Here is a 10829-nt window from a genome sequence, read left to right as displayed (position 1 = left end):
AATAAATTAATAAAGTTTTCAATTAAACCAAACTCATTTCCTGTTATCATTAAAGCAAAATAACAAAATAGATACATCATAATTCTTTAGACGCGTTTTTTTAACTTTTCATTTTGACATTGTCAATTTTTTAATTATTAGTAGTACCTAGTTATTATTAGTAATTAAGGATTAGATTATGTTCTGCCATTAATATGAAGTCATAAACTTTTTCCCCTCTTTAAAAGTAATTGTAATGGATACATTATTATGTATACAAATTTTATTACTTCGATACAATAGTATATTATGATATATCTGTACAGATGTGTACAGATTGAAAAAAATATAATCACTCAATACAAACAAAGTTGTTCCTTTTGTAAACTCTTGCAATGAGTAATAATAATTGAGGAGTATAATATTGTATGCGTAGTATCCATCGCATTTATGTTTAAGAAATTCAGCAACATACGTTGGGGATAGGAATAAATACGATGTAACTCACTGAAGTTACCACAAGATTTTCCGCAATAATATAAAAATCGTCTGGGATTTCAATATCTGAGATAATATTGATGATCAAAGACAAAAGGATACTTTTTCATTTAAAGTCAGATATTTCATCGACAAATTGACGTAAGAAGAATATGATAAAAGCATATTAAAGCTGAATTACGAGACTATCCGGCGCATGCATTGTTTAACTAAAAAATAATATAATAATATAAGTCTGTAGCCCAAAAAAAAAAAATTTTTTTTTTCGTGTGCTATTTTTTAGGATTGCGTGATAACCATAGCATAAAAAATTTTTGCCAAAAGATCTCAAAACTAGAAACTTGAAGCCTCAAAACGTTTTTTTTTTAATTTACATACGACCATTTTTAACCAAGACAGCCTTTCAAAAATCACCAAGAAATTTAGGAATTTTTTTGTTTATATAATTTTTTGGAGTAGTGGAAATTAAGGGTAAGCAAATTGTGAGTCATAATTGGATTTCGCTTCATCCTAAAACTTTGCCTTAGGCCGGCACTGTATAATAATATATATGATGACGACTGGCAGAAACTTGTTTCGGATATTCGGAATGGGAGTTTCTTGGTTCTTGGCCGTTTAATGAAGTTAAGCTGATTGCAGTTAACTTCTTTCAATTTTGGGCACTACAGATTTGATTTATAGTATTTTTATTTTCTACATGTACATATTTACAAATTGTAATTTAATATGTACAGGGTGATTTTAATAGTTGTGTACAAAATTTTAAGAGATGACTATAATACAGGTCTAACGAAATTAAAATAATTCAACTGGCTTTATGAATGTTTATATAATTTCTGAGGTATACAGGGTACTACAGCATCCATTTTAGCGTCAGAAAATTTGTTTCAAAAAATGAAATACAAACGAAGTTGGCATTGTTTGAATACTTTATTCGATATTTGATATGTATTACTAATACTCGGTGACATTTATTATAATAAGATTTTTTTTCTGTGGCGTAATTAACTCAGTTTTTTAAAGCAATGTATTTGTATGTATTTGTTTACAATTTTTGTTCGTGACGTTTACGGCTGAGCAACAAGTTTAAATTTATTTAACTACTAAAGCCCTTTACAGGGTGTTCGTTTTTCGTACACCACCATGGGGATCTCAGTTATTATAAGAGATACGAGGTCGGTTAAATTAGGACAAAGTTGCGCATTTTTGTACAATAATCTGAAAGAAAATTTAATGTGTCATTTTTAGTTTTTGTATTATAGAAAAAAAAACGGAGATTTGTAATTTTCGTTTTTATTTTTTCAAGCAAAAACTAAAAGACCTAGACGTTTTTAACTAAGACGTTCTTAAGGCACTTTTTTTACAAGGATATCAGAGTTATAACACTTATCTTTGGATTTTCTTATGGACGCCATATTTGATTTCTGTATTTTTGAAAAGTCTTTTTGTTCCATGATTACAATTACACGATATGATCAAATTTTTCATGCTAGAAAAAGCGTTTTTGCGAAGAGTGCTTTGGAAAAAATGCCACCGATTTTAATTTACAAACAAAATTGCTGCTACATTCGAGCGTCTTTTATAACTTTGTGTTGTTTTGTTTTGCAAAGAATAAATTCTAGTATATCACGTTGTTAGTATTTAAAAACCTCTGTTTTTAAGTAGATAAGCTTGAAGGAAATGTGACTTCCAGATCCATCAAATTCAATTAAACTGTCAAAATTAAGTTTGTTAATTAAAATTGGTAGCGTTTTTCCCAAAGCACGCTTTTTCTTAATTTTGATCAGCATGGAAAATTTGATCATATCGTGTGATACATCGTTGTAATCAGGAACAAAAAGACTTTTCAAAAATACAGAAATCAAATATGGCATCCATAAGAAAATCCAAAGTTGAGTGTTAACTCTGATATCAAGAGCGCTTTGGAAAATACGATATTCCTTGTAAAAAAATGCCTTAATAACGTCCTAGTTTTTGCTTGAAAAAATAAAAACGAAAATTACAAATTTCCGTTTTTTTCCAATAATTCAAAAACTAAAAATGACACATTAAATTTTCTTTCAGATTATTGTTCAACATAAAAATGCGCAACTTTGCCCTAATTTAACCGACCTCGTATCACTTATAATAACTGAGATCCCCATGGTAGAGCTCTAAAAACGAACATCCCTGTATATCACAGAAACTATAAACATTCGAATAAGATAAGTTGTGTTATTTTCACAATTTTGTTTTGCTTGTATTTTCCTTAATTCAAATTTTCTCTAATTTATTATTATCTAATTTGAATTTGAGTTTTGGACCTTTGGCGATTAGAGTTCGGAAGTTTTACTCTAGGTAAATGAATTATTTTAAAGGTTTCAACTTACACATGACTTATACAGGGACATTTTTTTACTAGTATAAATAGCCCTATGTATACTTAAAAAAAAAACGGGTCAACTTCAATGTTACTATGGCAATTTACAATTAGCCGTTGTCTAGGCATAGGCAACCAATGTTACACAGGCTTATTTATAACAGGGTGTTTCACAGAACTTTACGAGGTTTGCACCTAATGTACGCACCCAAATATACAAAAATCACAGAACACTGGATACAAAAATACACATTTAATTATTTAACTTTTGGAAACCCATGACAGTAGTTGTCAAACTAATCACTGTTTCATTAACAGTCATAAACTGCAGTTTTTCAGAAATAATTATCATTTGTTTTATCAAGAGACGGCATGAGTATGAAGCTAGTTTATTTATCTTAATCACTAACTAACTAAAAACGTTGTAATTTTTGAAATGTTGAACAAACTAGAGAAGATTATCCAATTTTTCAAAATTTGTAATCGAGTTCCTATCGGAATATGTATTATTGATTGCATCTTACAGGGGCAGGCTTCGTAAAATTACGTGAAACACCCTGTATTTATCGATAAATAAAAGACAAACTTTTAAAAACAACAAAGTAAATGTAATTAAATATTAATTAAAAAAATTAAAACCCATCAAAACATAAAAAATATTTAATAATTAAAGCAAATGTTCAAAATGCTTTCTTGCAGTTCCAAACAATAACCCAAGCGATTTTGAAAACCCCGCTACTGCATTCCTGATAAATTCAGGATCTATATTATTACATTCTGTACGAATACGTTCTTTCAGCTCTTCTAAGTTTTGCATTGGAACATTAGTATAAATTTTTATTTTTAAATACCCTCAACGAAAAAAATCGTTAGATGCCAAGTCTGGCGATCGTGGAGCCTATGCGATGGGACTATATCTCCCGATTCACTTTGGTGTACATGGTATCATAAATGGTATTAACTTTTTAAAGCTGCGCTTTAAGTTTCAAGACTGACACTTGACAAAGTTGACACAAAATTTTAGTTTTGAATATTTTAATATCTAGTACCCACTAAAAGCTTGAAATTTTGGTCGCCTACCAATGAAATTGACCCGGTTTTTTAACAGTATACATAAGGCTATGTATACTAATAAAAAAAAATGTCCCTGTATGTGTATCTCTCTCTTCCAGGACTGACAATAAAACTGTTGCTCACCCGTTATATACTTGCAATAGTACATAGTTGGTATGCAAAAGAATGAAATAGGTGTTCCTACATTATTTACTGGCACTAAGTTTTCAAGGTTAATTAGTCACGATTTTACGATATTTGACACCCGTTCATCATAAGATAAAGAAATATTTGAGAATTTATAGGCAATGTCATTTCAATAATCACGAAGTAAACTTGAAAATTAACCAAAAGTCTTGTGTTATCCAGATAAAACAACTTATCGAAACACAAATAAGTATATCAAAAATGGTTATTCTGGAAACACATTTACCACGTATAAAAAAATATGCCATATGTAAATAGGAAAATTTTTTGCTTGTTAATTATAAAAGAATCCTTCAAACGCCTAAATTTTGAATGACAAATATTGCGTAACATTCCCACACCTCCCACAGTGTCTGATGATGTCAACTAATTTATACTTTGAACAGGAAATGTCGGTCGAAACGTCGGGGGACGTGTCCCTCATCAAAGATGAAGATGTCTTGCGTAAAATGTGGCAGGAATCCGAGGATTTCGGTCGCAAAAAGGAGATTCGTGCTCACATGTACAAACTACGCGAAGCGCGACTTAGAGAGTTTTACAACTCCGGAGAAGTCAATTCGGACATTCAAAGGAGTACCATGAAAACAACCACTGAAAGTAAATCCTGTTTGACTTCTACCCATGCTGACTCTCTAGCTGATCACAGTTTCATCAGCATGAAAACGAAAGAAATAAGAGATTCGGAATCACCCACAAGGGACGACAGCTATAGAGTTGTTGGTAAGTTTAATAATTAAACTATTCGGAACAAAAATAATATTAATAATCTAAGAAAAAGGAATGGGCAATCAAGGATGGACTGTGGTTACATCAAACAAGAAGAGCGACGACGGTAAAACCTTCACTACGAGTAAAGTAGCCACAACTTCTGGAAGTGAGAAAATTGAAGGCGGACATCTTGATTTTGCTGCGAAAAATGAACAACAAGCGACTGTCTATAAAGATGGTGATGATAAAAACTTTACTAAAGCTGTTGGTGCATCTTCTAATACCGTCATTAAGCAAGAAGCGTGTGGAGGCGATGAAAGTTCTTCATTTAAGACCTCGTCGACCAAAACTTCTTCTTCTTCAAGATATGTAACAGAACAGCACTCTACAACTGGTGATATTATTCAAACACCATCAAAAATGATTACACAGAACCAAAATGACGATTATCTTGTATCACGAAAAACCTACACCGATAACATTCCCAATGAATTAAAAAAACATCCGAATTACGTTGAAGGGAAAACTAAAGTTATAAGAGAAACCAGAACCATGCCGGATGGTACTACTGTAACAACCACTAAATACGAAGTTCGAGGTGGAACCACTTCACAATCGGTTAAAAACACTTCTGAACAAAGATCATCTACTGTTAGTTCTTCTCAAGCTGTTGAATCAAGATCGAATCAAAATGAGACAAGGTCTACTCGTTACATTACCGAACAGCCATCAAGTACTACTACAACGGTTACTCGACATATTTATAACCAAGAGTTACAACCAGCAACCACCAAAACCATCACTAGAACTGTAAAATCCGATTCTGTTGACAATCTCTCCAAAACCACAATCGATTCAGAAAAAGATATTTTTAAGAGTTCAACAAATACAACTAATGTTATTCAAAGTGGGCAACCAAGTTCTTCTCACAAGACGACAATTATAAAAAATGTATATGACATGAGAGAAGAGCCAAGTACTACCTACGACTCAAATGTTACGACAAGGACAACCGTCGTAAAAAATGTTGAAGGTATGTGTGAAGAACCAATTCGTAACGAATCTACTGTTAAAACTACAGTGGTCAAAAATAGATACGATACTAAGAATCAAGCAGTCGATGATGCTATAACTACTTCTACTCATACAACGGTCACCAAACAAATAAATGATATTAAAGATAAAAGAAGGTATCAGGAGGAACAACATAAAAATAAAATTAATGAGGAATTTATTGCTATTGAAAAACAAGACAATATAAAACGAATAGAACCCAAACAAGGGACACCCAGAGCTAAAAGCCCTGAGAAACTTCCAAAATCTGAATCGAAATACGAGCAACCTGAACGACGTCAACCTATTAAACCTGGAAAATCTGAACTTGATCAAAAACATTCTCCAACAGAAGGTCAATACGACACAACTTACAGAACTGATTATGTTAATAGGAAAATCAGCGTTGAGGTTAGCCCAACACACGATGCTTTTGCCCGATCTCTGAGAGCAGTTAGTCCAGATAGGATAAGCAAATGTTCCTCACCTACTCGCAGTCTGAGAACTAGTACAAATTCTTTGCGAAGTAGTGCTAGCCCTGAGAAAAACAGACATCCGTCTCGATTATCACCCGAGAGACGAAGTATCTCTCCTAAAAAAACTATAAGTAATGAGACTATCACTTGCAAAACCAACCGTAATACAGATACAGTTACTCGCAAAACTATTACCACGGAGATTGATAGTAGTACCTTGACTAGAAGGAAAAACAAGTCTAAGACTAGATCTAGAAGTCCTTCTCCAACTAGCGTTGCAAGCGACATTGAGTATATAAGAAATGAGGACATTGTTACCGATTTGGATACTAATGAAACTACTGTTATCACAAAATCAAGGCCGTCTACTTTAGAAATTACAAGAAAATCGACAAAGAAAGTCACTGATCGTTCACCAACTTCACCACTAAAAGATACGTCGCCCAAAAAAGCAAGTGCTCGAGATGTAGCTAGGTCTAGCAGTTTGAGAAATCCCTCTCCAACTAAAGAGTCTCCAAGGACAGACAGACCATTTAAAAGGACTGATACATACGAAGAGCGTTGTCGACAAATTCTGGGTATCACGAATGAAACAGATAAGAGAAAAAATAGTCTTGACAGAATTGTAGCAAGGCGTGGTTCGGGTCCCAAGACCACTACAGAGAAAACAAGTCCTACTAAAGAACTTTCGTCTCCTGACAAGAAAATTACTGAGTTTCCATCCCAAGTAAGAAAAAGTCCCACTAAAGAATCTCTTCAGCAATATCCTGATCGTAAAAGTCCATCGAAGGGAGCTTCCAAAATTAGTGAATTTCCGTCACAAATAAAACGGTCGCCTGAAAAAGAAGTTGCGAAGGGATATTCAGAAAAAAAGAGTCCTACAAAGGAGGGACCGAAAATTTCTGAATTTCCTTCTCAAAGTAGTAGACCTCATGAAAAGGAACCGCTACCCTCGTATCCAGAAAAAACAAGGCCTGTTAAAGAAAGTCCAAAAATTTCTGAATTTCCTTCTCAAATTAGAAAATCTCCACAAAAAGAGCCTTTAGAACCTTATCCAGAAAAAAAGAGGCCGATGAACGAAAGTCCAAAAATAAGTGAGTTTCCTTCTCAGATTAGAAAAACGCCTGAAAGAGAGCCTTTAGAACCCTATCCAGAAAAAAAGAGGCCGGTAACAGAAATTTTAAAAATCTGTGAGTTTCCTTCCCAAATTAGAAAAACGCCTGAAAAAGAACCGTTAGGTCCTTATCCCGAAAAAACAAGTCCTATTAAGGATGGTCCAAAAATTTCTGAATTTCCTTCTCAAATTAAACGCTCTCCTGAAAAAGAGTTATGGGAACCGTATCCTGAACGAACCAGACTTCCAGAAGATATTCCACAAACATACGAGTTTCCCTCACAGATTAGAAAGTCGCCCCAAAAAGAACTTTTAGAACCGTATTCTGAGAAGACGGTTCCAGAAGAGGAGCCACCTATGATTGACGAATTTCCATCTCAAATAAGAAAATTTCCTGAAAAAAATACATTGTTTACATCACGCAGCGAACGTAAAGAGAGAAAACCATTAGAGGAAGATGTCGAAATATGCAAAAGTATGCATAAGCTTAAATCCTTTGATGAAAATGCTCCTAAAATTCACGAATTTCCATCACAAGTGAAGAAATCTCCTGAAAAAGTCTCATCGGAAAAATATCCTCAAAAAGCGCAGCCTAAAAGAGACGGCTCAAAAATTGAGGAATTTCCATCACAAATTAGGAAAGTGCCTGAAAAAAGCCAACCTATTTTAAGAAAACCAGACAAATCTGAATATATAACTCACCCTAAATCACCAAGCAAAGATAAATCTATAACAAGAAAAGATTCATCATCGTCAACAACCACCGATGAAGAAAAAGAAGTTGAAGAGATTCATACCGTTACAAACGTTACAGAGTTGGAAGGAAAAGTGCCAGTTGATGAACCAATGGCTACAAAAAAATTCATAAGTCAACTATGTCGAGAGGAAGAAGTTCAACGAAACGATATAAGTAAAAAGAAAACGCAGTCCGTTCTTAACAAAGAAGTTCTAGAAACTGGAACAAAAACAACAAATAAAACTGTAAAGAAAGAGTCTCCAAAGAGATCTGCACAACTTTTTATAGAAAATGAACGCACGTGTTCTGTAACCAGAAAAACTGATTCGTCTCGAGCTTCATCACCTATAAAGAAACCCTTGACAGAGAAAAACAACTATGTTACCACAAACAAAATCATTACTACAAGAACTACAAAAACTGACACCAAAAATATTAAAAAGTCAGTTGATGATAAAACAAAACTAAAAGAAGATGTTAAAAAGACATCGGCAAAAATTACTCTTTATGATGTAGAAAATCTTAAACAGGCTAAAGAAGATAACCGTGTTCATATTAGGACTCATAGAATTGACGATACAATTAATAAAAAAGTTACAAAAACGTTAGTTAATGGAGATGTCCCAAAGAAAACTCCAGTAAAACGCCCTCAACCCATCAAACCAGAGGAATCTAAAATTAAAAAACCTCAAGGGGTGATTTCTAAAACAGTGACTGAAACTGACACAAAACGTACAACACCCAAACGTCATGTGGTTAGTACAACAATAACTGTAATTTCAGGGAAAACTCCGTCTAAAACAACACCAAAACCAACAGTTTCAAAACTAATCAAAGCAGTTTCTAAAAAAACAAAGTTGCAAAATGGGCATATCTCATCCGATGATGAATCCATTGTAGATAGCTTAGACAGCGAAGTGACACATGAAATTTCAACCAGTTTAAAAAAAGGAAAAATTACGCGTACTATAAGTGACCAAGTTATTAAAAAACGACCTGAAACTAAGACGCCATTGAGAGGAGCTTCCAAGCCTGAGTTACTTCCCAAGACAAAACAAGAAAAATGTATCACTACTAAATCTATTATTATTAATAATGAAGCTACTGAAAGAGATGTAATTGTGGATTTACAAAGATCTAAATCGTCAAGAGAGCCAACACCTGACCGTCTTTGCCCATTACCAGTATCTTCCGATGATGAAACGACTCCTAGATATCCCGATCAAATCGCTGAACCTGATGACACATCACCCACACGAAAACCGAAGAAACTTTCTGACATTCCTATTCTAGAAAGTGAAGACGTCAAAGATTTCAGCAGATTTACAGAAGTTGTGGATACCTCAAAAACAACACTGGATACTGACACTGACATAAGTCTTTTAAGCATTGATAAAAAAATTAACAAATTTTCATACAACACTGTTAAAGATTCGAAACCAAAACAAGGACCTGCTCCTAAAGTTGAACGACCCAAATTAGAAGTGACTGAAGATTTGAAATCAGATGATTGTCTTTTAAGTGTTTCCCAAAAAGTTAACAAGTTTATAACAACTGCTGAACAACTGACTACTCCTCAAGATTTACCACAAAGACCTAAAAGCCCTAAATGTCAATATTATTCTGAAGATGAGGTTAGTGTGTCCGACAAAGTGGCACATTTTATTACAACTGCTGAAAAAGTGGTAACTCAAAAAGAACCGGCTTCAAAAGTTGAAAAACCTAATTTTGATGATATTGACGTAACAATTAAAGAAGATGATTGCTTGTTGAGTGTTTCAGATAAAGTTAACAAATTCATCAAAACTGCTGATACACTAACTAGTGAATCCACCAAACCTGTATCACTTTCAAAAATTGATATTAAACCAAGCACTCCAAAACCAGAAGCGCCAGTTAAGAAATCACCATCTAAGGAAACCACACCGACAAGAAGACCTTCTAACCAATATTCTTCAATTAAAACAGAAGTTCAAGAAAGTAAATATGGTCGAAGAGATAGTTCTCCTAAATTATCCGACTCGACACCAAAATCTGCAAGACGTCCGAGCCAAGAAGAATCGAAATCGGTTTTGAGTTCCACTGACCGTCTCAGAAGTACAGAAAGCGTCAAGAAAGCTAAAGCGTTGTTTGAAAATATAAATACAGACCAACAGATTTTCAAACAACGGGATATTTTAAGTCGTCCTTCAGTTTTTGAAGGAAGAAAACTTAAAACTGATGCTTCACGAAAACTGACTTATGAGAATGAACAAGAGGATAAAACTTTGAAATCGACACAACTGCTTCTAAATAAAGCTAGTTCAAGGCCGAAGTCACCAGAAAAACAACAAGAAATAACAAGAAGATCTTTATCTCCGGAAAGTGATATTCCAGGTTACATGAAACCTTTGGACAGAAGTTTGAGACCTAACAGCCCCCATCGTGATAGTATTAATCAACTGAGTAAAAAGCATGAGGAAAACAGTGATGTACGTCAAACTAAATTTGGAGTTGCTTTGAGGAGAACTGGTTCAGGACGGACTATTACTACTACTAACGCTGCTTCGGTAAAAAGTAGGACTTCCATAGAAGGAATCACAGAAGAAGAAATTGAAGAAATTTATGATTTGGAAGTGTTGGAGGAATTGGTAAGTATATTTTCAA

At 33.8% G+C, this 10829-nt stretch overlaps 1 protein-coding gene across 3 annotated transcripts in view; it reads left to right on the top strand.

The window, feature by feature from the left end:
• LOC123004018 overlaps positions 1 to 10829 on the top strand; it is a 29365-nt gene that overhangs the window by 2305 nt on the left and 16231 nt on the right. For 2 of the 3 annotated variants that reach the window (XM_044397117.1, XM_044397119.1), the window contains exons 2-3: positions 4483 to 4816; positions 4869 to 10813. In XM_044397117.1, the coding sequence (XP_044253052.1) occupies positions 4486 to 4816; positions 4869 to 10813 (6276 nt within the window). In that variant the 5' untranslated portion in view covers positions 4483 to 4485. The remainder of the gene's footprint in view (positions 1 to 4482; positions 4817 to 4868; positions 10814 to 10829) is intronic. The other variant, XM_044397118.1, reaches the window with a different exon arrangement.

The sequence above is a fragment of the Tribolium madens genome, unplaced genomic scaffold (assembly GCF_015345945.1).
Source record: "Tribolium madens isolate multiple individuals breed KSU strain unplaced genomic scaffold, Tmad_KSU_1.1 Scaffold_1;HRSCAF=32;Tcas5.2_LG8, whole genome shotgun sequence".
NCBI lineage: Eukaryota > Metazoa > Arthropoda > Insecta > Coleoptera > Tenebrionidae > Tribolium > Tribolium madens.
This window is presented reverse-complemented; position numbering and strand designations above follow the sequence as displayed.